This window comes from Sceloporus occidentalis, unplaced genomic scaffold (genome assembly GCF_023333645.1).
Source record: "Sceloporus occidentalis isolate IW3139 unplaced genomic scaffold, rSceOcc1.0.p SCAF_36, whole genome shotgun sequence".
In the NCBI taxonomy this organism is placed as follows: Eukaryota; Metazoa; Chordata; class Lepidosauria; order Squamata; family Phrynosomatidae; genus Sceloporus; species Sceloporus occidentalis.
Window position 1 is genome coordinate 995,411 of NW_028317016.1, and position 26,942 is coordinate 1,022,352.

General features: G+C 40.3%; 1 protein-coding gene across 1 annotated transcript in view; it reads left to right on the forward strand.

The window, feature by feature from the left end:
- Positions 1–26,942, forward strand: part of LOC149297844 (E3 ubiquitin-protein ligase RNF130-like) — a 102,309-nt gene that overhangs the window by 61,984 nt on the left and 13,383 nt on the right. Inside the window, exons 4-7 of the mRNA XM_089488063.1 lie at positions 8,707–8,778; positions 12,133–12,215; positions 22,353–22,449; positions 25,542–25,740. Coding sequence (XP_089344189.1) covers positions 8,707–8,778; positions 12,133–12,215; positions 22,353–22,449; positions 25,542–25,740 — 451 coding nt within the window. The remainder of the gene's footprint in view (positions 1–8,706; positions 8,779–12,132; positions 12,216–22,352; positions 22,450–25,541; positions 25,741–26,942) is intronic.

Sequence of the window (26,942 nt, forward strand, 5' to 3'; positions counted from 1 at the left end):
GAAGGAGGTGGAGTTGGCAGCGGGGGTTGTCTGCGTCCGTCGCGCATACCTTCCCCGGCTGTCAGAGATCAGAGTTCCCCGCACCGGTGCGGCGAACTCTGATCTCTGACAGTCGGGGAAGGTATGCACGACAGACGCAGACAACCCCCGCTGCTAGCCACACCTCCTTCCGGCTGCAGCGGACGTTGTCTACGCGGATCGCATAGACGTCAACCCACTGCCCCGGCAATACAGCAGGAAGCACCGGTAAGTGTGTGTGGGGGGGTGTTAAATGGGGGGGGGACAGGAGGATCCAGGTCCCCTGCAGCGGTGCGGGGGATCTGGATCTTAGTCTCATAATCAGACCTCTATTTGAGGTCTGATTAGAAGACGACCCCGATTAGAAGACGAGGGGTATTTTTCAGAGCATTTGCTCTGAAAAAAACCTTGTCTTATAATCGAGCAAATACGGTAATTAGTTTGGAGAAATTTACCTAAAAACATGGGGATATTGTACATTATGGAATCTTAGATCGGTGGCTTTGGATTTCCTGCACTGTCCGGCCCTCACCGGAGGTATTATCTCTGCCCTGTCATGGGGAGAAATAGTCATCAAGTTCCTGTGATTAAGAAGTTACGGTTGCTACTCTCACAAACTTTTGTTCTGTAAACAAGATCACATGGGATTATTATGTGTATTCAGCTGTAAAACGTAATTTTTCGGAAACGTAACATTTCCAAGTTAAGTTACAACTACCTATTCAGCCCCCCTTTCATATAGAGCTCAACTAAAATGCATGATTAAAGATAAGTGCAAAATAATTGATATACATAAAATTTCATTTGTTATAATTATGCTTGATTTTGCAGAAAATATATTAAAAGCATTTCTATACATTTGCACTTTTCTTTAAAGGGAAATCAGTCCTGTAGATGCATTATTATTATTCCTTGTTTCCATCAGATGGAAAATCTCAAAAGAACAGCAGGGAAATTGCAACATATGTACAACACAACACAAAGAAACACTGGCGCACACACACACACCAACCCTCAAGAAATGAAATAAGTCTCACGCATTAGACGAATTGCCATGTAAGAAACGACCTTTCTTTTTTCCTGACTGTTTTCTAAAGGTCAGGCGAAACTTGATGAAATTTTTATGTGCTGAAAAAGCTTCAGCCAATGAATGTTTAATGAGAAGGTGACAGTGCTTAAAAATCTCTGTTTGAAATTCTCAGATGTTGTAAAGGAGAAGACGGAGCTATTAGCTATGAGAGCTCCATTTGGCGTATTTAAAACCCGATCCCGGCAAACATTTTTTTTTCTTTTCCTTTCATTTTTTTTTATCTGCGTGTAAATAGAAACTGTGCTTTTCAGAAAGCTTTTCTCTAAAAGTACTCTGTAAAGCATTTTACTGCCATGTCTATTGGAGTGCCAGTACATCAAGCATTCACCGGCATCACTACTTAATGTCTATTGCCACTAAATTGTTGATTTTTTTTAAAAAAAACTTTCTTCCGCCTTTATTCTTCCCAAAATAAATAAATTTAGATTATGATCTGTGTATTAAAAGATGCGCATGCAAGTTATTGAGCTGATGACATTAAAAGGATAAAGCAAGTAAGTTGACCCTTTAGAATTACCAGCATTTATGTATGAATTTGTCTTAGAATATGATATGATCTACATTTAAGTCACAATAATGAACAAACATAATCTGTTTTAACTAATAACACAAATTGTTATATTGTTCTTGACTATTTTGAATACATCATTCAAATAGTCACAGTGTGGGTTAGTAAAAAGTATGTGAACTCCTAGGCTAATCACTTCAACAAAAGCTAGTTGCAGTCAGGAGTTAGCAAACCTGGAATCCAATCAATGAAACAGAATTGGAGGTGTGTTTTAGAGCTACTTTGACATAAAAAAACACTCAAACATTTTAAGTTTGCTATTCTAAAGAAGCATCTTCTGATGTAAACCATGCCTCGCAAAAAAGAAATCTCACAAGACCTACAATCAAGAGTTGTTGATTTACATAAAGCTAGAAAAGGTTACAAAGTAATCTCAAAGAGTTTACATACTCATCAGTCCACAGTTAGACAAATTGTTTATAAATGGAGACAATATAGTAACTCTTCCAAGAAGTGAGCGCCCAGCTAATTCCAAGGGCACAACAGAGCTAAAGGTTTGAAGGAATCATTGGAACTGGTTAAAAATTCTGTACATGAGTCTACCATACACAAAATATTGCAAAATGCATGGAGTCCATGGCAGGACACCACAGAGGAAGCAGCTGCACGTCTGAAGTTTGCCAAAGAGCACCTTGACAGTACACAATGCTACTGGGAAAATGTTTTGTGGACTGATGAAACTAAATTTGAATTGTCCGGGAAGAACACTCAGTACTACATAAGGCGTAAAATGGGCACCACATGAAAACATCATCCCAATGGTAAAATACGGGGGAAGAGAACATGGTATCATGTAATATAATGTCAGGGTGGCTGTCTGGCAGCTGAAGTTGGGTGATGCAGTAGGACAATGACCCTAAACACCGAAGTAGATCTACAACCATGGTAATAGGAAAATCTCTAGTATTCTGAAGAATTGTGTACAATACACCTTTTATACCTATTTCCATTATAACCATGTTCATACGCATTAGGCCTGGAACACTTACATCACTTATTAATTGAACCTAAACCCAATCCAAGTGTGAAGTTCACCTGCTTAGGACTTGGAAGTCTGATTTTAGATTTTATGCTTTTTCAAAGCAGAAATCCGAACCTCTCTTTCCTTATTGATCCTTACCGTTGGCTGCCAAGGAACCGTTCCTTAACCTTCGTGATTCTTCATAGTCTGTTTTTTGCAGTATTGACAAAACAATAGGACACAGTAAGCAGGAAAAGGAAATTGTAGCCCAGTCCAATGCACAGAGGGGGCCTGGTTTCCATCAACTTGCTAACGAGCATAGAATGTGTCTTAGAAATAACTTATGTATCCTTAACTCACTTAAGGAAAAAGCTTGTAACTGATCGGGATTCTATTCTGTTGTGTGCAAACCTCTTAAAGGGGAACTTTTCAGCACTTCACAGCATTAACCATGACTTCATTGATTTATCGAAACTATCTGTAGCTAGTTACACATTTTTTTTGGAGCAATTTCGTTTAAAAGGCACACAGAAATCCCTGTGCTTCTGTCACTGTCCCGGCTCCGGACGCAGCCGGGAGTGTCTCCGTCCCGGCTCCGGACGCAGCCGGGAGTGTCTCCGTCCCGGCTCCGGACGCAGCCGGGAGTGTCTCCGTCACGGCTCCGGACGCCGCCGGGAGGAGGTCTGGCCGCGGGTCCCGTACGCCGGCCGTTCGGGACGGAGGTCGGTCCTCCGCCCGCGGCACTAGTAGCGGGCGAAGGGTTGTCCGCGGGTCCCGGGAAAACATCCTCCCGGACAGCGGACGACCCTCCGCCCAAGGTAGTAGGACACGGGGAGGCTTCGGCCCCGGGAACAGTAGTTCCCGGAGCCAGTATACTTACCCGTCCTCCGGTCGTCGGTCCGCCTCCCGGGCACGCTGCACGTTGCAGGAGGATTGATGGACGGCTGGGGGGCGTGGTTTGGGTCCTGGTCTGGGAGGGGCTTGTGGAATGGCGCCAGTTTTAAAAGCCGGCTGTGCCTTTCACAAGCACCCTGTTGTGGTCTTCAGTTCGTGTATCTAGCTCGTGCATCTTGTTTCCTGTTTTGACCTTCGGCTTGCCTGACTCTCCCTTGCTCCACGATTCGGTACCTTTGCTTGTTATCTCTGGTTTTGACCCCTGGCTCGTCCGACTACCTGCTCCGTGTATCAGACCCCTGGCTCGTCCGACTACCCGCTCCGTGTATCAGACCCCTGGCTCGTCCGACTATCCTGCTTTGTGCTCCTGTCTCGTGCTGTGCCTTGCCGCGGCTGCTGCCGCTCAGAGTCTATCTCCAGCTGGTGGGAGGTTGTCCACTGTTGGGATCATCTAAGTCCTGGACTGCTGCTGCTGGGAATTCCCCTCTCAGTAGCGGTAGTTTGGGCGGAAGAACTTCTGCGGGGACGACCTTCCTTAATAGTCCAGCGAAACAGTGACAGCTTCTTTGCGCTCCACCCTTATCAAGGCGGTCAAAACCTAAAGTCCATTTTTACCTAATGAAAAAAAATATATATGAAATACAATAAATAAGAATAACCATACTAATCCTGGGCTGCTGCCTTGATATATACATAAGCTCAGGGGCGTACCTAGAGTATTTGGCACCTGGGGCGGATCCTGTATGTGGCACCCCCCCCCACACACTTTAAAACTGCATAGCTTCTACCGTTATATACCGGCGCAGACACTGAAGGTGGTACAGCATAACACTTACTGTTATCATTATATACTGAGGCAGACATTGACGGTGGTACAGCATAACACCTATCACTATATACTGAGGCAGACATTGACGGTGGTACAGCATAACACCTACCAATATATACTGAGGCAGACAATGAGGGTGGTACAACATAACACCTATCACTATATACTGAGGCACACATTGACGGTGGTACAGCGTAATCCCTATCACTATACATTGAGCCAGACATTGACAATAGTGCAGCATAACTCCTATCACTATATACTAAGCCAAACATTGATGTGGTGTAGGCCTACCACTTCATTAGTAGTAGGGATGCACCGAAACGAATTCTGGACTGAAACGGAAAATGCAGCATTTACCTGGCCGAAACCGAATATGGGCCCCCCCACACCATAAAAAAAAATCTAACACTTTTATTTCAAGTAAGTAACACACCAAAATAGGACAAAACAATTAAATAACAATATTAATATATATATATATATATATATATATATATATATATATATATATATATATATATATATATATATGATTGTTAACAGGAATCACATTTCTGTCATGCCCAGGCATACCCAGATTCCAGGATGTACTCGCAGACTTGGCATGATAGGAGTATGATTGCCCTATCTACCCCTTCTCACTCCCTTTTGTCCTACCTACCCCTTCTCACTCCCTTCTCCCTATCTACCCCCTATCCCCCCGTCTCACTCCCTTCTCCCTATCTACCCCCTCCTAACTTCTACCCTCTCCCACTTTGAAGTTCACTTACCTTTCAGGAGTCCTGCGGTGGGGGTGCAAGGCCTCTGTCTCCCAGCTCTGCCACTGTATGGAACAGTATAGAGTGATGGGAGTTATGATGTACTAGAGCATAATTATATAATGAAAAATACATTGGAAATGGTACAGCATAACACCCATCACTCTCACACACTTACCAATCCGCACATATACCAATCCGCACATATACCAATCCGCACATATACCAATCCGCACATATACCAATCCTCACATATACCAATCCGCACATATACCAATCCGCATATATACCAATCCACACACACACCAATCCACACACGCACACCAATCCACACGCACACCAATCCACACGCACACCAATCCACACGCACACCAATCCACACGCACACCAATCCACACGCACACCAATCCACACGCACACCAATCCACACGTATACCAATCCACACATATACCAATCCACACATATACCAATCCACACATACACCAATCCACACACATACACCAATCCACACACATACACCAATCCACACACATACACCAATCCACACATACCAATCCACACACATACCAATCCACACACATACCAATCCACACATACACCAATCCACACACATACACCAATCCACACACATACACCAATCCACATATACCAATCCACACACATACCAATCCACACACACACCAATCCACACACATACACCAATCCACACACATACACCAATCCACACACATACACCAATCCACACATACCAATCCACACACATACCAATCCACACACATACCAATCCACACACATACCAATCCACACATACACCAATCCACACATACACCAATCCACACACATACCAATCCACACATACCAATCCACACATACCAATCCACACATATACCAATCAACTCTCACTCACTGAATGCTTTCCTACCTTTCCTCTTTTCTCCTTACAGCTTCTTTTCCTCCTCTTCGCTCCTCTTCTTCAGTTCTTCTGTCTTCTTCCGGGTCAGAGGGCACGGACGGCAGTGGGGCGCGGCTTCAGTGTTGTGCGCCGGGATCTGACAACAAATCCCAGCGCACAGCAGCTGTTGCCGCGCGGATCGCAAGAGAGCGATATCGGAGGTCTTTAACAGACCTCCGGCTCCCTTGAGTGGTTTTAAGCCGGGTTCAAGGGTTGAACCCGGCTTAAAATCACTCAAGGGAGCCGGAGGTCTGCTAAAGACCTCCGATACCGCTCCCTTACGAGCCTGCTCCTCCAGCGGCGGACATTGCTGTCCGTCTCTGGAGGGGTGCCGGCAAGTTGGCGCCCCCCGCTAGGTACGCTACTGCATAAGCTCAGTTTTTAATGCATTTATGGTTTAATTGGTAAACAACACAGGTTAACATAAGGCGCCGAGCTACAAAACGTAGCGTTTGGGAAAGGGCTAATTGATGTAAATTAAGTAAGATTTCACTAAAAGAAGAATGTTTCCTTCTTTAAGGGACTGGAGGCAACAAGCTAATTAAAGGCTGACCTTCATCAGTTTAGATGGGAAACATTAGGCTTGACCTTTTCTCTCCTGTTGTGTGCAGCTTGGACTGGATTGATATCTGGTCTCGGGATTGATCTTTTTTGGCTCTTTTTAAATGGTGCAACTCTTTTTATTTAAAATATATTTTTCAAAGGAATAGGACATTTCTACTTTGTTCTGTGCACCCTGGGGTCTACTGCTCTTGGTCTGAATGTCAGGGTGATCTAAAATGCTACCTTCATATATATATATATATATATATATATATATATAGATATATATAGATATATATAGATATATATATATATATAGTAACTTATTATTTATTAAAGAGAGACACTTAAAAGTCTTGCTCTCCAGATCTTTATTTAACATGTTTTTTATACTGTAAAATTATATACGTTTTAAAAACGTAAAAGTGGAACATTCACTGCAACTGGTCTGTTACATAGTTACATAAAGATTTATTAAAAGACACTTTAAGAAGGTTAGAGACAAGAGAGGGAGACATCAGGACTGGAAATAATTTGATATTTCTACAACCTTCCAGCTTACATGATGCAGAATAGCCCCTTACAAATAAACTGACAAACAAGTGCTGGCTATGGGTTCAGCAAATAAACACGGTTACACTAGAAGCATCAGTAATAGTGACAAGTAACTAGTCCCAGCTAGTATTATTAAATGTTCTCAGCAGCAGTGGATTTACCTTTGGTTCCGCCCGAGGCCCGACCCAGGCAGCGCCCATAGCCTCCCCGTCCATGGCCACCATCCTTACTGCATTAAAATGCGCCTTTAAGACATGGAGCTCCACGACGTGATGTCATATCACGGCACTCTGTGGTAGTGAGGGGGACATCTCCTTTTGATGCAGTCTATCCATAGTGTAAATTAGCCAGTTGGGGAGATCAGAGGTCTCTCCTGTAACCGGCCCATTGAGCATCAGCACACAGGGGGCCTGATCACACAAAAGGGCCACATGCTTATCAAATGTCTCCTAGTAATGCCTGGTAGGCTAATGAAAGCTAATAGAGCCATTGCCTAAACTGGAAATATGCAGAAGATGTAGGTCTTTAGTGAAATAGTATGTATTTACCAGCCTGGGGTTGACATATATTCATACATGAGAAATTTCTGTGGTTGGCTGCCCAGAACCCCCACCTATTTTGGGGGGGCGGCGGCAATCAGGGGGTGGCGCTAGACCCAGAGGGGCCCTAAACACCACTCCCCTCTCTGGCTTCAAACCAGGTGGCCAGCGAAACCGGACAATCCAGGTGAAACCATTTACATTCCCTGTTCTGTTCTCATATTCTGTTTCAATTTGTGATTCAGTTACTGGTACAACACTACTAAAATCCCTAATAAATACAGGCGACCTAAATCACAATGACTTTACCTTTTCCGAATCTATTATTATATGAAGAAAATTGTCCACTGCTTACAGTGAGTTAATGCATACAGTATTTATGATGGGTTGATATATGAAGCATCTCTGGATCATCTCATTTAGAATGCCCCCAAGTATACTTGTTAGTGTAAGTGACCATGCCTAATAGATACAAAGTGGTCTAGATAGCAGTCCAATGGGGCTGCCTTTCCTACGAGTCCTAGCACATTTAATTGATGCAACTTCCAGTAAGATAATATTTCCTCCTTAAAAATCCCATTATTGCAATCATTTTCAAAGCTGCGACAATCCACGTGATCTAATATTACAAGTACAGCTAAGTACTTTGGGCTCATCAAAGAAATTAAGATGTGCTTTTGTATGAGGTTAATATATGAATTAACACAATGTTTCTCTTTGATAAAGTGTGTCCTTCAATTAGGATGTGAAGAGGTTTCCTTATAAGAAATGCTTCTCCATATTAGTTCTGTGATGTCATTACAACATATGAAGAATTTCTATTTCAGTTTTTACTGCACTCTGTTTCACATTAATCCAGTAACATTTCATGCTGTCAAACGTGCTTCATGTTTGAGGAGATCCATGTTTTCTTTTTGTCTTTTTGAACTTGTCCAGTTTCTTCTGCCTAGTCTTTCATATTATTTATTTTTCTGATTTTATCTTTTTTCCTACAGCGTCGCCTCGGGGACGCAGCTAAGAAAGCCATCGGGAAACTGACAACAAGAACAGTCAAGAAGGGAGATAAGGTAAATGCCTTCAAAACTACATAGAACTTATGATTCAGTTTATTGAGATGGTCATACTTCATAACTATGCCTGAGTTCAAGTTCTATGTTGACAAGATTGTGGCTGCTCACCAGTACTGTTCCTTTAGACAAAACATTAATTGCACTTGAACTGAGGAAGGTTTAATCACATAAAAACAGAAACGCTGACTGTCATGCAAACTAATATGTTAGGTAGGGGTTAAAAAATATATAAAAGATTAGAATGAATTTTTCCCATTTGTAATAACAATATACTGTAATTTAAATACAAGTAGAAGTATGAATAAATGTTTTATCATTTTATTTTATTTTATTGGGGCAAAATAATGTCTTACATATATGAATATGGTTTTTAAAAAGCCCTAGTTTTCCTGAAAAAAAAATATAATTTGTGTGGGTGCACTAAATGTGAAAGAGGTAAATAATGGTTGGAAAGGACATAAGAAAAATTGCTCTGGTCCTGTACGTCTGTGTTACTGATATAACACATCAACTTTGCTTAGGTTGCATTATCTTCTCTAGGGAATGTAGATTATGTGTAATTCTTCACTAGTAGCTAGTGTTGATTTTTAAACATGATACGTGCATGTGCGGTAAGCCGCTGACTGTATCCCGCAGCCCTTTTGGATGCAGCAGAATACTGAGAAGATGGCGGAGCGTAGTTCCACTGCTGCTACCAGAAGGGTCCCTTCCCTTCGAGGGCTGCTGTGACCTAGAGGTCACAGCAGCAGAGGATGAAGGTGAGGGGGTGACAGGTTGGACGTATAGCTACCCTGAGTATAGGAAAAGACCAACAACCGAAAAAAAATGAGCAGACTAGATGGACCAGTTTTTTTATGGGAAGAGCTGTAGCCAATGTATTCCATCTGAAACATGTCAAAAACATACCTAGCTGTGAAATCACTTGTGTGGGGCATGAGGTGAAGTACTCCAAACATATAGCTCTGTGCAAACCTTCTTTATGTAGAAATAAATAACTTGCATATGCTTCTATAAGTATTCAAGAGTTAATGCTTAAGGAGAGAAACACGTAAACTGGTCAATAGGGATAATTTCCTAGAAGTATTTCTCAAATAAAAAATCTGATCTTTAGCAGTCTTACTAAGGCACGCTGTGAAAGGGACACCTGGTATGCATCTTATATTTGTGCCAAATCTCCCTTTGCCTCAGGCACCAAAAGAACGCTAGATGCTCTACAGGACTGTGGCAGCCATATCACAACAACAGAAATGTGTGTAAATAACGAGTGTTACTTCCACCAAAGCCAAGTTTATGTCAGATGTTTTAAAGGGAAATTTGGTCACTGTAGCTTTTAGCAACAAGGTAAACTAGAAACACTGTATATTTAAATACGATCAGATGATGCTACTACCTACCAGCTGCTCAGACTTCTGGAATATGTTTTATGTAGCAAACGCCATTTGAAAAGCTATAGAATATTGTTGTCTACCTGGAGGCCTGTGGATTGGTTGTAGCTCTCATGGAATTTTGTATGCACCCCACTCCTTTCCAGAACAAGTAGAATCTAGAACCTGGGGTGGCTTTCCAGTGGCATTAAAACCTTTACTAGGGTTATCAGACAGACATGAATTATGCACTCTTTGACAAGTACAAGCCCATAAGTTTGTGGAATTTATATAAAGGCCTAATTTAATTCATTTAGTGTATGATTTCATCTTACGTCATGGGAACCAGGGGTCTTAAGCCGTGATCCTTCTCAGGTCCTGTGGGAATGGCCCTACAAAGCTACCAGAGCCAATGTTGGTAAGCTTTCCCTAAAATCTAAGATTACAGTGTGTGTACAACCAAGTATAGATAAAAAGTAACTGTTTATGTGACAGGAGTGGACATCCACAAAGCCCTATTCATAATCCTAGAAAGCATCGAGTGTAATGTATTTTGATCCATGCTTGTTTTCAGCAATTTCGCTAAATCCATTCAAGCAAACTTGAAAAAACATCGTAGCTCACACCCATCATTCATCCCTACAGACACATCAGACATGTCTACATGTGATATTGACCGCCTGCTAATTTAGTTCCTGCTGTGGTTTCTAATGCCCTTGCCTTTTGTACTTCACATTTGTCAATAACGCCACCTAATTTCAATGGAGAGCTTTTAGTTAGGATTCAGAGATCATGTCTGATGCGCACGTGCAATCAGCTGCTGTAAGTTGCAGTCTTGGAGAGTTGTATCACGAAATAGCCAACGTTTACTCAGCAGGTTGCATTTCACGGGGAGCGATAATATCTCTTTAGGAGCTATATCTGTCCGCCTCTCTTTCCTACCCTAGTTAGACAGCTTAAAGCATTTGGGTTAAGCTTTAGTTGTCTATCTTGAAGATGTTTGTTGCTGTGAAGTCAGAAGTGATGTCTGCCAGTTGGTTCTAAAAATGGTTAAGCTAAAAGAAATAGACTATAAAAGCACAACTCCCAAGTGTCTGTTTGTTTCACAGGACAGTTACAATTTTGTGCAAAGTGGCTCTTTGGCCATAGTGGTCGGGTGGTCCTTCCCCTGACTATGACCCCTCCTGGGTGCAGTTAACAACCTCCCTGCCTCTGACCTCACCCCAACACATATTTAGAGTATGTAACATATAAAGCATCTCTCATTTAGAAAGTTCCAGTGAATGATGAGTAAATCAGATGAGAATATGAAATATTCCGTTCCAGACTATGTGGCTCGTACACGGTCTGCTAAAATAATGTTGATAGAATTGAAGGATCGTAAGCAATGATGGAATATGTGAATGCTCAGTGAAAAGCCTAAACAGGTAAAACATGAAGTTGGAACAATAAATAAAACTGATACATTCAGTGCTGGGTCGAATTATTACTTTTATTAACTTTTACCGTATTTGCTCGATTATAAGACAAGGTTTTTTTCGGCGCAAATGCTCTGAAAAATACCCCTCGTCTTATAATCGGTGTCGTTTTATAATCAGACCTTAAATAGGTCTGACTATGAGACGACTAAGATCCAGATCCCCCGCAGAGCTGCAGGGGACCTGGATCCTCCTGTCTCCCCCGCCCCACTTACCGGTGCTTCTGAGTCCCCGGTGTGTAGCCAGGGTAGCGTGTAGATGTCTACGCGATTCGCGTACACAACTTCCGTTGCAGACGGAAGGAGGTGCAGCTTGCAGCGGGGGTTGTCTGCGTCCATCGCGCAGACCTTCCCCAGCTGTCAGAGATCAGAGTTCACCGATGCGGTGAATTCTCTCTGACAGTCGGGGAAAATCCACTGTGCATAAAAATAGACAGGCAATGCAAGCAGAATAATGGCACACTGTACTTGTGAATTAACTGCATATATGTTATTTTTTGCTCTATTTAGGAAACAGACCCGGACTTTGACCACTGTGCCGTCTGCATCGAGAGCTACAAACACAATGACATAGTTCGCATCCTGCCATGCAAGTAAGTTGCAACATAGATAAGAGAAAGCTGTACTGTGTGCCCCATGGGCTGTTTTTGGACATTCAAACCGGTAGATGCTGGTAGCATCTGTTATTCATTAAAGGAACACTGCTTCCCAAAATAGTGAGACCATTAAACACAGTTACTTACCCAATATTTGGGGATCCTTTGATCCATGAGTGGAGGCAGAGGTACTTGGTTTTGTCTACTCTATTCTGTCTATTGTATAACATACACAGAGTTAGCCTGACCCTGTAGGCACGATGGATCAGTGTAACCAAAAGCCAGCGTGCCATCTGAAGAAAAGTCCTCTGATGTCCTTAATAATTATTTTTTACATCTATGTTGGCCCAATAAAAGGTGTCAGCTTTGACTAAAAGTTCTACTCTTGGATCAATACGGCTCATTTCTATTTTTCTTTATTTAGTGGAAATGCATTAATGATCACACAGAATACGCGTTAATGGTAGCTGAATTAACACTCAGGAAAGAAGACTTTTAGCAAGAAATATATATATATATATATTTATTTATTATTATTTTAACGCTTTAATATATCCTTCCTTCTTTTCCTTCTGTTTTAAAATATTGGAATGCATGTTCTCAACTCTTACCTGTTTATGCCAGCTGTACTGTAATAGGATTGCAGATAATACCCAAGCATTATAAATCAGTGTAACGGGATCTGCTATGAAATTTCAGAATCTTCCACCTCCTGCTCATAAATCTGCTTGAAACATGAGAATTCTTCCATTATATGACTCATTTTTTCCCCTGCATAATATATTTTTAGATAGATTTTTTAAAAGAACAAAAACAGGGAAAAGGCAAATGCCCGCTTGGCCAGTGGCCATTAGGCCTAAATACTTGTCTAACGGGAAGTAGTATTTAAGATAGAAATACCTTTTATTTTATTGAATGAACAGCATCAAGAGGGCAAACCCTGCTTGTCTTACTCATTCTAGGCCGCCTAGTCACGCCATACGCTTTTGAACTTCTCTCTCTCTCATATATAAACCCATTTATATTAAACAACTGTTGAGTGTAAAATAAATTTGTACATAAAATTCTTGCTTGATAAATTGGTTGAAAATAGAATTACACAATGAAAGGATTTGGAGGGATTTTCTAAACAATGTCGAGACATAGGAGTTGCTATGATTGTGAAATAATCTGAGTTCTTTGAATTGTAAAAATAATACATCACAGGTATCTGTTTTGAAGCTGTAACTCTGATATGGGATGAATGAGAAGATTAAAATAAACTGGGATTTTGCAAGCAGTAGGAGACAAAGTAAATGCACTACAATACAAGCTATTCTCACTGTTCCATTGTTTGGGTCAGCATGTGTGTGTGTGTTATATAGCAAGCGTTAGCGTACAGGTATTAAAGGGGAAGTCCCATAGAAAAATACATCTTTTTTCTTTAAGCAATACATACAGTGCAGCATCCAGTAATGTAGTTTAGTACTGAAGAAAATGCTTTTTTTTTTTTGGTTCCAATAAACTTTATCTGCAGACATGGAGTCTGCCATATTTGTCACTAATGTGATATTTTCCTGCTCATACACCATACTTAGCTGATTCTTTACGGCAATGCTGATAAAGTCCTTTCTTCTATAGACTCTTTCATTAGTGAGAATGTCAGGTTGGATGGTAATCCAAACCTCCCAACAGTCCCAACAGTCTGTTGTCCAGGGTAGCTTGGGCCAGTTGGGGAGATCCTATGATCTCCCATTACCAACACAAGAAGGTCAAATGTCTATGAAGCTCTGTGCTGTTGCAGCACAGACCTCCTTTTCAGTCCATACAGTTTCCGAGGCCGGCTCCATTCTCCCTGCTTCTTATCACAGCCCCTAACACGGGTGTCCTGATTCGGACACCTGAAATGTTGGGGGTATGCATTTTGTTGTTTACTTCAGGCAGTGTGATAAGGAATCAGGGGCCAAGATGACAGAGCTACAACACATGACAAATACACAGCTTTCTGAAAATATTGCCTTGTATATTGCTTATTGCTGACTTAATGGGTTAGGATGCTCAGCGCCCAGTATCCGGAATTATGTGACACAGTATGATTATTCCACATTCCGCTAATGAAATTCTCAGGCATGGTTTTATACGCTCTCCTAATGATTGCTCCCAGATATTTTACAGTATTGCCAATGAATTTCAGTCAATCAATAAACAGATCTCATCTCTACAAGAGAGAATTGAAAATCAGTGCCTAATGGGATGAGTTACAACATGGAAATATATTTTCTGTAAAAGGGGATATAGTTAAATTTTAATCTGGGTCTCGCATGTGGCCATGTTCCTCCCCCCCAAACCAACCTTGATAAACCTACAGTAAAATGAGTACATTCCTACAGCTCAGAACTAGATATAGCCTAATGCTTCCTTTTGGTGCTAAGTTATTATTCACCTTTGAATAGCATTGCTATGCCACTGTGAGTAATGTCATCTTGTGAATGATAAAAACTAAGAGATGTTTATTAAATCTGCTCTTGATTAAATCCAAATCCAAATTTGTTTCTGTTATGTAACATAGTAACATAGTAACATAGTTCATAAGGTTGAAAAAAGACCAAAGTCCATCAAGTTCAACCTATATACATATTGTGTCCCTACTGTGTTGATCCAGAGGAAGGCAAAAAACCCTTATGAAGCAGATGCCAATTGCCCCATACCAGGGGGAAAATTCCTTCCCGACTCCAAATATGGCAATCAGAATAAATCCCTGGATCAACGTTCTGTCCCTATTAATCTAATATCCATAACTTGTAATATTATTGCTTTCAAGAAACACGTCCAGGCTCCTTTTGAACTCTTTTATTGAGTTTGCCATAACCACTTCCTCTGGCAGAGAGTTCCATAATCTCACCGCTCTTACTGTAAAGAACCCCCGTCTGTGCTGGTGTAGAAACCTTCTTTCCTCCAGCCGTAGAGGATGTCCCCTTGTTATAGATACAGTCCTGGGTATAAATAGGTCCTGGGAGTGATCTCTGTACTGTCCCCTTATATATTTATACATAGTTATTAAGTCCCCCCTAAGCCGTCTTTTTTCCAAACTAAATAACCCCAATTCTGATAATCTTTCTGGGTACTGTAGTCCTCCCATTCCCCTTATTACTCTGGTTGCCCGTCTTTGAACCCTCTCCAGCTCCACTATATCTTTCTTGTACACTGGTGCCCAGTACTGTACACAGTATTCCATGTGTGGTCTGACTAGTGACTTGTACAGGGGTAGAATTATTTCCTTGTCGTGGGCATCTATGCCCCTTTTGATGCACCCCATGATTTTATTTGCCTTAGCAGCAGCTGCCTGACACTGGTCGCTACAGGTAAATTTACTGTTAACTAAAACTCCTAAGTCCTTTTCCATGTCAGTCGTCCCCAGTGTTTTCCCATTTAATACATATTCCCAGCCTGGATTTTTCTTCCCCATGTGCATAACCTTACATTTATCTGTGTTGAACCTCATCTGCCACATCCCAGCCCAAGCCTCCAACCTATGCAGATCCATTTGTAATCGTGCGCTGTCCTCTATTGTGTTAACCACGTTACAGAGCTTAGTATCGTCTGCAAAGATTGATACTTTACTATGCAATCCCTCTACAAGGTCATTAATAAATATATTAAAAAGAATAGGACCCAAAACTGACCCCTGTGGTACCCCACTAGCAACAGTCACCCACTCAGAGTATGTACCATTAATAACCACCCTCTGTTTCCTATCACTGAGCCAGTTACTTACCCACATACACACATTCTCCCCCAGCCCAAGCATTCTCATTTTATGTACGAGCTTTTTATGTGGCACCGTATCAAATGCTTTGGAAAAATCAAGATATACGACATCCAGCGATTCACCCCGATCCAGTCTTGAGCTCACCTCCTCATAAAAGCTGATCAGGTTAGTTTGACAGGACCGATCCCTTGTAAACCCATGCTGATATGGAGTCATACACTTATTTTCATTGAGATACTCCAAAATAGCATCTCTTAGGAAACCCTCAAACAGTTTACACACAACAGAAGTTAAACTAACAGGCCTATAATTCCCCGGGTCACTTTTTGTCCCCTTTTTGAATATTGGCACAACATTTGCTATGCGCCAGTCCTGGGGAACAGACCCTGTCACTATAGAGTCCTTGAATATTAGAAATAGGGGTCTGTCTATTACATTACTTAACTCCCTTAGAACGCAGGGGTGAATGCCATCTGGACCTGGTGATTTGTCTATTTTGATTTTTTTTAGGCGGTACTGCACTTCTTCCTGGGTTAGACAGGCGACATGTACTGGGGCATTTATCTCATCCTGCTGTATATTACCTGGCATTTCATTTTCCTCTGTGAATACAGCAGAGAAGAATATATTTAATAGATTAGCTTTTTCCTGATCCCCGTCTATAACTTCTCCCTCATTACTTTTTAAGGGGCCAACGCTTTCATTGTTAACCTTTTTACTATTTATATAGTTAAAGAACATTTTGGGGTTTGTTTTACTCTCTTTGGCAATGAGTCTTTCTGTCTCCAATTTTGCTGCTTTTATCTGATTTTTACATATTTTATTTTTTTCCCGATAGCTTTTTAGTGCTTCCTCACTGCCTTCCTGTTTTAGTAGCTTAAATGCCTTTTTTTGCCATTTATTGCCCCCTTTACATTTTTATTTATCCACATTGGTTTTCTCTTGTTCCTGACTCTTTTATTCCCATACGGTATGTACCTTTCACAGTGAGAATTTAAGATATTCTTAAAAATCTCCCATTGAGCGTCTGTACTCTTGTTTTTGAGGACATTTTCCCAATTTACAGTGTTAAGGGCTTCTCTTAGTTGATCAAACTTTGCCCTCCTAAAGTGCATAGTTCTTGTGGCTCCTCTAAGAGTTCCCTTATTGAAGGACAAGTTATAATGTATCATATTGTGATCACTATTTCCTAGATGTCCCCTGACCTGCACATTAGTTACTCTGTCAGGTCTGTTGGTTAATATTAAGTCCAGTATGGCGCCCCCTCTGGTCGGGTCCTGTACCATTTGGGACAGATAATTATCCTTACTTATAGTCAGAAACCGGTTTCCTTTATGAGATTCACAGGTCTCTGTTTCCCAGTTTATGTCGGGATAGTTAAAGTCCCCCATAATAACCACCTCATTGTGATTAGCTGCCTTGTTTATTTGCTTTAATAATTGATCTTCTGCTGCTTCCATTATATTTGGTGGCTTATAGCAAACCCCGATCAGTATTTTATTATTTTTCTTTCCATATATTTCTACCCATAATGACTCCACATTATCATTTCCCTCACATATATTCTCCCGCAGTGTGGCCTTTAGGCTGGACTTTACATAAAGGCAAACTCCTCCCCCTTTTCGTTTTTTCCGATCCTTCCTGAATAGACTATACCCCTGTATGTTAACCGCCCAGTCATAGCTATCATCCAACCATGTCTCTGTTATACCCACTATGTCATAATTTTCTTCAGACATTATTAACTCCAGTTCGTCAGTTTTATTGGTCAGACTTCTGGCATTAGTAAGCATACATTAGTAGTATGTGCAGCTCCATAGCTTATAAATGCAGTTAGTGCTGGTAATTAAATTAAGTGGTAGATGCCCATAGTAGGGTAAGATGCCACATCCCAAAATAGTTTTTTTTTTACATTAGTTAGTGGCCCAGTCAAAGTCCTAACTTTAATTTGATTGTGATGCTGAGTTATGAGCTTAAAAAGGCAGTTCATTCTCGAAAACCCTCCAGTGTGGCTGAATTAAAACCGTTCTGCCAAGAAGAGCGGGACACCCACAGTGATGTAAAAGACTCATTGCCGGTTATCGCAAATCTTTGATTGCAGGTGTTCCCAACCAGCTATTAGGTATAGAGGACAATTACTTTTTCACATGGGTGATATAGGTTTTGATTAACTCTTTACCTTCGATAAATGAAATGATCATTTAAAAGCTGCATTTTGTGTTAACTCACATTGTGACAAATAAGCAAAAATAGTAATTGGAAAGGGGCAAATACTCACAGCACTAGGTCAGATTAGGTAACCATTACCAGCAGTCAACATTCCAACATTTGTGTTTTTCAAGAATAAATTTAGGTCTAATTTTGCCTAAATATAGCTGGGATTTGTATGACGGGGACAGGTTTATCAAAACCTACCAACGTGATAAAGAAGCCCTGGTGACACATTTTTTTGTTCTGTTTTCTCGTTTAGTCTTATAGTATTATATTGTTCTTTCTGTCTCCATCTAGTTTACTCCTTCCTCTTTTCTCTCTCTGGTTTTCTATTTCCATTTTGTTCTTCTTTTCTTTTCTACGAAATATTTGTTCTAGCTTCAAATAAACTCATCAGCCAGTCTGCACATTCTGTGCCGTTGCATGAACAAAGCTTGTGTGTACCGAAGTCTAAGCCTCTCTCCGAGCATTCAGTAATGGGGTTCGGAGATGCTGTGCTCTCCACAGTAATGATTTTATGCCTGGTTCTATTCAATTATCTGTGGATACTGAAACACTAAGACAGCAGCACTGCTGATATGGATGTCAATGATGAATGCTGTGTCTGTATCTGTCCATCACTTGAGGCATGGTATCAGGCAATTATGAGATCTATAGGAGAATGCCCCATCAATCCTTAATTCCTTTAGTTTATTTCAAGAGTAATCATAACAGTCATTTGGTACTTGTTGTTGTCACTGTGAGGGGATCTTCCCTTGGCACAAAATTATCGACATCAGGCCTGGAATGGATTTTTCAAACAAGCCGAGAAAATCTGTAAGAAAAAAAACAGAATTTTTAACACTAAAAGTTCCATCATCTGTAGCAAGCTCGTGGTAATTAAGCATGACATGAGTTGAATAGCTGTAACAAAGTGTGGAAAAGGGTGTTTTAACATTAATTTGTCAGTCTAAGAGTGTAATATGAAACAGCTAAAGCATTTTTGCTTTGATCCACACTTTGTTATGATATCATGGTAATGACAGGCTGGGAGGCATTGAATTGTAGTTCAGACAAAATAATACAGACACAACGGGCTATATTCAATGCTCGAGATAAATCTATCACTAGTATTTGAATGGCGATTCATGCATATATTGCAATGGGAAAAAAATGAGATCAAAACAGTGATATGTTTATCCGAGTTAGTGGGTTGGATTTAATGCCAGAGACAACTCTATTACAAATAACATAATAGAAAAATCCCAAGCGACTGTAACAAAACAAAAAACGATTTATATATTTGCCTGGATTAATTGAGATAAAATGTATCACTAGTTTTATCATTTGTGTTCCATTGTGCTCTACGGATTGTTGTTTAGCTAATTGTAATAGAGTTGTCACGGGCATTAAATCCAGCCGATCATTTTTTTTCCATTGCAACCTACTTTAGGATTGCTATTCGATTACTTGTGATATATTTATCTCAGACATTGTATGTAGCCCAATAGTTAATAATTAGCAGAGCAGTGACCATGCAGAAGTAATTATCGTATGTGGAGTGAACTTAGTTTTGCATTATGCTGATAGCTATTACTTTGTCATACACGTCAATAATTATGCACAGTGCACATGTGTATGACACCCACAGGAACCTTCGCGATTGGCATGTCAAAAGTTCTTGCCAATAGAAAAATGCCATTCTTGTCTAACCACTACATACCGTATTTCCCCAAGTATAAGACGCTCCTTAATTTTGGGGGCCGAAATTTTAAAAAATATATATTACATAAAGTTATTGTACTGGCTGCCTGGGCATGATATGAGTGTGATTGATGTTAGCTGCTAGCAATTGTTAGCAATCGCACTCCTATCATGCTCAGGCAGCCAGTACATGCACATCACTTTCAGCCTCCCTGCGCCCCTTCCCTGTGCCCCCTACACACGCATCCATGCTATCACACACACACATATTCATTCATTTACTCCCCCACCTTACCTGAACTGAAGATCGCAGACTTCCATGGGGGCCGCTGTTTCCCTCTGCGTTGTTCGAACAGGAACGGAACGGAGTCATGTGATGCAATGTGCATTCAACTGACTCCACTGGGTTCCTGTGCTGAGACGCTGATGAGCAACACAGGTAAACAGCAGGTACCCTTTCGGGTAAAAAAATTAATAAATAAATAAAAAATCTACCACCACTGTATAAAACGCACCCAATATTTAGACCCCAAACTTTTCTTAAAAAAAAAAAAAAAAAGGTGCGTCTTATACATGGGGAAATACGGTATATGGTTTGACATAAATCATACCTTCCAAGTATCCTGGTTTTTGCAGGACAAACACAATTTTCTCAGTGTCCTGCTGTCCCATGTAGCTGCACAACTGTTGCACTTTTGCAGGTAGTAGGGATCAAGAACCAGTGGAGGAGATCTCCATTGACCAGCCTAGGGATCAGTAAAATAAATGGACACGTGACCATGTCGCAACACTCTGAAGGTAAGTGCCATGAGACGGCTTTCCAGATTAGGTGAGAAGGTAATCTCATCCTTACCATGCCCCGTACCCGGTCTGGCCATCACCATGGGTCCAACTACACATCCTGTCCATCTCTATCCAAATACCCCAACACAGATATCCCGTTAGGGTAGCTGGTTAAATGCCGGACTCTACTTATTACATTTTATTTATAGCGTGCCATCTGTCTTGTAAGTTTTATGCAACCATGTCAAATAATCTAGTAAAAAGAAGTTTACAAAGTTTAGGGATGGCAACATGATATCTTTTCAGAAGGGGTACTATGTAACACAACTGGTTTGACTGCAAATAAAAATTTGGAGTGTAAAAATAGGAAACTATATTTATAAACACTGAACTAGAAGCACAAGTAAACCATTTTTTTTATTTTCATGATAGTGTATTTTTAAATTCCAGTGATTTGAAAAGGTATTTTATGAATCGATGCCATTCTCTTCTTGTTTGGGTCATCTAGCTGTGCAAAGTCCATCTGCAAAGTCCATTTATAAATTATATATTAGATCTCTTTATTTACTCTTGTTTACATTTTGTGAGAGAGTTTATGGCTTAGAAGAATGTGAAAAATCTTTGTTCTTCAGGCTAAAGTTTTAGCTTTCAATTGTAGTATATAATCCAGTGTAGCCACTCCATCTCCTACAGTACTTGCCTGCAACTCCACTCAGTGGTCCATGTGGCAAAGCTGATCAGGGGTCCGCACTGGCCACTGAGTGGAGGGGGAGTTTATTTGTGTATAAAGTTTTAGCATCTCTACTAACACACCACAGCGCAGTCATGCCAATTATTAAATGTTCAACATTCTTTCAAAGAAACTATTTAAATGTGTCTTGAATAGTTTATTGGGTCATTGTGTGTGCAGCTCTGTAGGTACCAAAGTAGCCCACTCTTTTTAACAAGGTACTTTGGGTGGTCCCCATGACCTTGGAGCCGACCTGGATAGAAGCGATTGGTTTAATGGTAACATCATTGATGTTAAATGAACATTGACATTTGGCTCATCATTCATAGAGCAAGAGTAGTGATCTTTCACATCGAGTTCAATCTGCTGAAAATCAAAACTGTTAATAGAAAAGTATAACAATATTACAAACTGGAAGTGTGGGGAGTCTGTTGGAACTATGTTTAGTATAGTATGTTTATACTAGTATAGTATGTTTAGTATATGTATAGTTACCCCTCCCGTCTGTACAATACATGAAAAGCATGCCCAAACTCTCATTTAAATCATACTGCTTTTGCTGTCAGAACATTCCCACGACCCAGGATTAGATTATTGGCAGCAATCTTAATGTTCCCAAGATAAATAAATGCAATAGACAAGACTGTGTTGAAGTGGAATAGAAGCTGTGTTAATCATGTCCTCTTACAAACTAAACGGTTTGCCAACATTAAATACACAGACAGGGAAAGGTCTGTGTCAGAGCAGCTCACATGGGAAGGAAAACATGTTGTGTCAAAAAATTCTTGTGTCTGAAATCCAGCTATGGCGCGAGTATAAAAGGAGAGCTGAATTGGTTCACATCAAGTAACCATTTATTTACCAGCAACGTATACATGTGTTTGGATGGATTGATGAATGGATGGATGGATGGATAGATATTGGATGATAATTACATCTCACAGTTATGAATTGTCGTTGCTATTGTTTTATTTTTAAGGCATGTTTTCCACAAGCTGTGTGTGGATCCGTGGTTAAGTGAGCACTGCACCTGTCCCATGTGCAAACTGAATATTTTGAAGGCCTTGGGAATTGCGGTAAGTTATACAATTCTGATAATATCCTGCCTATGACCAATCTAACCCAACTAACGTTTTCTGGCTGAAACTCAAATTGTGTACATATCAATTTTAGAGTGTTCCGGACCCGGTGTTGTGATATCAAACACAACTCATGACCTTACAGGATGTTCTACCCACAAGATACAGAGCATTAGCCAAGTTGTTAAGGCAATCCCAACAGATTTGAAATTGCTTGTTGGTTGCTATGATGTTGCCTGTAGTCTGTAATGTAAAGGAGGTTGTAGACTGCACCAAATAGGGTGCAGGTTACCCATCAAATGCCTTGAAAGAATGACTTGTCCAACACTGTTTTTGTCATGTGTATTGTCAGACCTTGGAACCGGGGAACGCTATCTCCCACTCTGTCTACAAAGTGTAGGCTGTGTGTCATTCCCTTGTAATTTTACATTTATTTTGGGATTCAAGCATGCTTTGTGTGCCAGACAGAGAACACAGGTTGGGTTCCAGTGTTCTTTACCTTATCAGGGCATCAAACAGTCAACACCCTACAGGATCTATTATCGCCCTGTTTTTTCTCCCCATGACAAATTGCAGCTGCCACCGATGCTGTGAACTGTTTGCTGGCTCACAGCTGAATACCCAGTCCCTGCGTCTGCCTCAAGACAGCTCTGTTCCTACAAAACCACTGGCAGCTTGGCATGTCCTGAGACTCGGTATCTTTTAAAAGAAAATCGAAGACGTTTGACAGCGGCTTTGTGCAATAGTTTGTCTTGTTTTGTTAGTGTAACTTTATCCAGTGACAAAACAAATGAAACTGAATTGTGTTGTCTTGGAAACACCTATATATTTTAAGGAAATAAATATGCTTAAGTAAGAAAGGATGATCGCCACACTTACCCGGCAGAAAGCTTATTATCTTAATGACCCCACCAACTCACTTCTCCCAACCCCTCCCCCCGGGGCTTGCCCTCCATCACACTATTTCCCCCCACCATATAAATAACCTGGCTTTTTTCATGTAACCCTGTCTGCTAGATTAGCTGTTTTTTTCTGTTAATTTATCATTCAGAAATGCCTGCCCCAGGCGATATATTGATCCAATTGATGGGACAAATCCTGGCTCAGTCCTAAGACTATCACAGCAACGTGTCTGGCATCGGGCATGTTAATGTATTATTTGAGTTCATGTAAAAGTATGCCAAGTGAACTGATGACATTGCACAGGACCCTTATTCAAAATCGGAAATGGCCGTATCAGCAAGGCATCTTGATAAAATAAATATCCTGATAAAATAAATGCCCATATATTCTGTTGCAATGATATTTTTTAATTTAAACTTTTCTCTCTTGGTGGTTAAGAAGACAGATGCCCGTCCATAGCTCGGAGAACTGCCCCTAGAAAGACAATAGGGGGAACCCTGTGTATAGCTTGGGTGAGTCTGGCTCCGCTTGCCACAGAGCAGGCACTCGAGGATGGGATCTGGCTCATCCGCCATCTCTAGTTTTATCATGCTCGAAAGCAGCTAAGCAATTCTTGAATTCACATTTAGAATCCAAATATTATCAGCCACTTACAGCTATTGATTTTTTCTGAAGTAAACAACTTTCAAATCCAGTATAAAGTTGCTATCCTCCTACTACCAAATCTAGAGAATCTGGATTATTTTAAAGATAAGAGTACTTAAGCTATCCTAAACATCAAAGCTGGTGAAGGCAGCAGGAATGTATTAGTGCCGGGTACCACAATGAGGGAAATTAGTCTATGGGGACAGCACAACTAAAAAAAAATGTTTAAAACATTATAAAAGCCATTAAGCACACATTACTTATATTATTATTAATATATTATATTTCCTTTAAAGTTTACAGATGTTTTTTTGCACATATAATAATTCTGTATACACATACATACCTGTTCCTTGAATTAGAAGGCCATACCTCCCATTGCACCAAATTGCCCAAAAGGGACAATTTTCTTTTAGGGGGGTATAGCTGGAGGCAAAGCCAAGAGGCAGGACTTCAGATAGACCTCTCAAGAACAAAAACAATTTCTAAACTAATTTTCTACAATTGAAACAAACATATTAGGGCTAGTGTTATCACTGTGATGAACTCACACACAAAATATTCTGCACTAGTAGAAAAGGAGGACACCTGGGCTGGACAGAAGATCATTTGAGGTCCAGAGTGGGAGAGTTCTCCCAGACAGATGGTCATGTGCTTTATTTTCATATTTGGAACCCGAAGCATTCTAAAACCGATCTCTTTCCGAACGCCTTATTGTACATTTCTGCGATTTGCACACTTCCCATTACAATCAGTTTGGTTCTAGAAATATACCAAAGCTGTACCAAAGGTTTTTCCATCTGCCAATTTCTCACGACCATAGCATAAGCCCAGCCATCCTAACCCCAGGCTGACTAAACGGTGCAACAAATAAAGGATATTTTTCTGTGCATGTATGCAAACGTATTATTAATATTAATTGTTTTATATAGCGCTATGATATTCATTCTTTGTACGTGAGCTCCACCAATAGACTGTGTCCGTGTGTGGGATCTTGACACCTTTTCAAGTATTGATATATCTAGTATAGATATTCATGTACTTGACTAAGGCGTTTGGAAGAATGATTGTGCATTTTATTTATACAATTTGATTTACAAATACATTTTCTGATGTTTCTTTTTATTGTGACTATTAGGGCTGTAGAACACTTTGATACACTCATACCCAGCTAGAAGACTTATTTTGCCCTCCCTGTTGGGATGTCACAGGTTCACGGAATAAGCCTTTATATATGCTCACAGATCACCTGGCAGAAGGGATCCATTCTAAATCCAGTAGAATCCTATCCAATAGAAAGGCAACATATTAGGTTCTGGCTACCAACGTGTCACATTAAAAAAAGCTATTGTTCAATTTTGTTTTATTGAGTGTATTGTTTTTTATATCCACTAAAATGATTTATATCAAGAAAAGACTGGCTATATGCATATATTAAGTTTAGTTCCCCATTATGAATTAAATTGAGAAATGTTTCCTTCTGTGCATTGCACATTATGGTTTAAATTGAGAAATGTTTCCTTCTGTGCATATATTTCCAGACTAACGTGCCATGCACAGACAATGTAGCATTCGACATGGAAAGACTCACCAGGGGGCAGCCCACGACCCGCCGATCAGCACCCAGCGATCCAACGGAAGAAGGAACTCTGATCTTGGAATCTCTAAGGTCCTCCGTAGTACTTCCTCAGGATGGAGAGGTCACTCCAAGGACAGGAGAAATTAACATCGCTGTGACAAGTGAGTCTGGTAACAGAAGAGATCACATAATTATATAGAATTTCACCCGTTCACACGCTTCTAAAGATGGCTACTTCCCTAAATGTGATTTTCAGAAATATTTTTTCACAAACAAAAAAAAACATTTTCAGACCTACATTGTCAATGCTTTATATTTGATTAAATGGGAGCCCACACGATTCTGCCAGACAGAGTGACTCTACTTTCTCTTGCTTGTATCTTGTAGCTAAAATAATGAAAGCTATTCCTCAATGTTCTAAGTTATTTAATAACATTTCACTCAGTGGATTCTTTTGTCTACCAACCTGCTTCCGAACTCAAGAAAGGTAAAAAACGCAGAGACCACATCTATTTTCTCTGATTAAAAGGATTCAACACCACCTTGATGTCGGCCCATGATACGTTTTATTTATAATGGACCTAGAACAATTTGGCCATAATTTTGTTATTTAAAGCAAATTGCAATTTTATTGGTAGCTGATAAGTTTACGCGCGTTGGATGTTTACTATTGTCAGTACACACGGTTTTGACTATGCCAAAGTTTATAGCACATGTAAGTGAAAGATGAAAAGTTACATGGAAACTAATTAAAATATTTTATTGTATGTAAAATAATTTTGTTTTATGTCCAGGCTGTCATGTTTTAACAGTACCCGAGCTGTGTAACCATATTACGTGAAAAATCAGACCTTGGCCTCCCCTGGCCGGCCAAATAACAGAACACGCTTGCGAAAAAGGGGGGCTGTCACGCACTGGATTATTTCTGGTCCTAATTCTGACATTTATATATTTTTTTTTTCAATTAAGTTAATATAAAATGAATTTCTGTTACGTTCTGTTGTTTTGTATGTCGTCTTCTGTATGTTAGCTGCCATCATGCTGCTCTAACTTAGGTTGACCTAAGATAATTCTGTTAATAGCTTTACAGAGGTTATAACCAGATTTATACACAGCCTGTTCAATAGGATTCAGATATAAGTGAACTGAGGAATTTGGGGAAATCATGGGAAATTTGCATACTAATACAGGGCAAGATCATTTAAACTAAACTTGCGCGTTCTGACATGATTTGTGGTTTTATCTAGGATGTGACAGCTCCTCTTAAAATATACACATTGCTCACACAATCCGTAAGGATCAGAACATAACTCATGTATGTATATGTATGTATGTGCGTGATGTATATATACATGTATGTGTC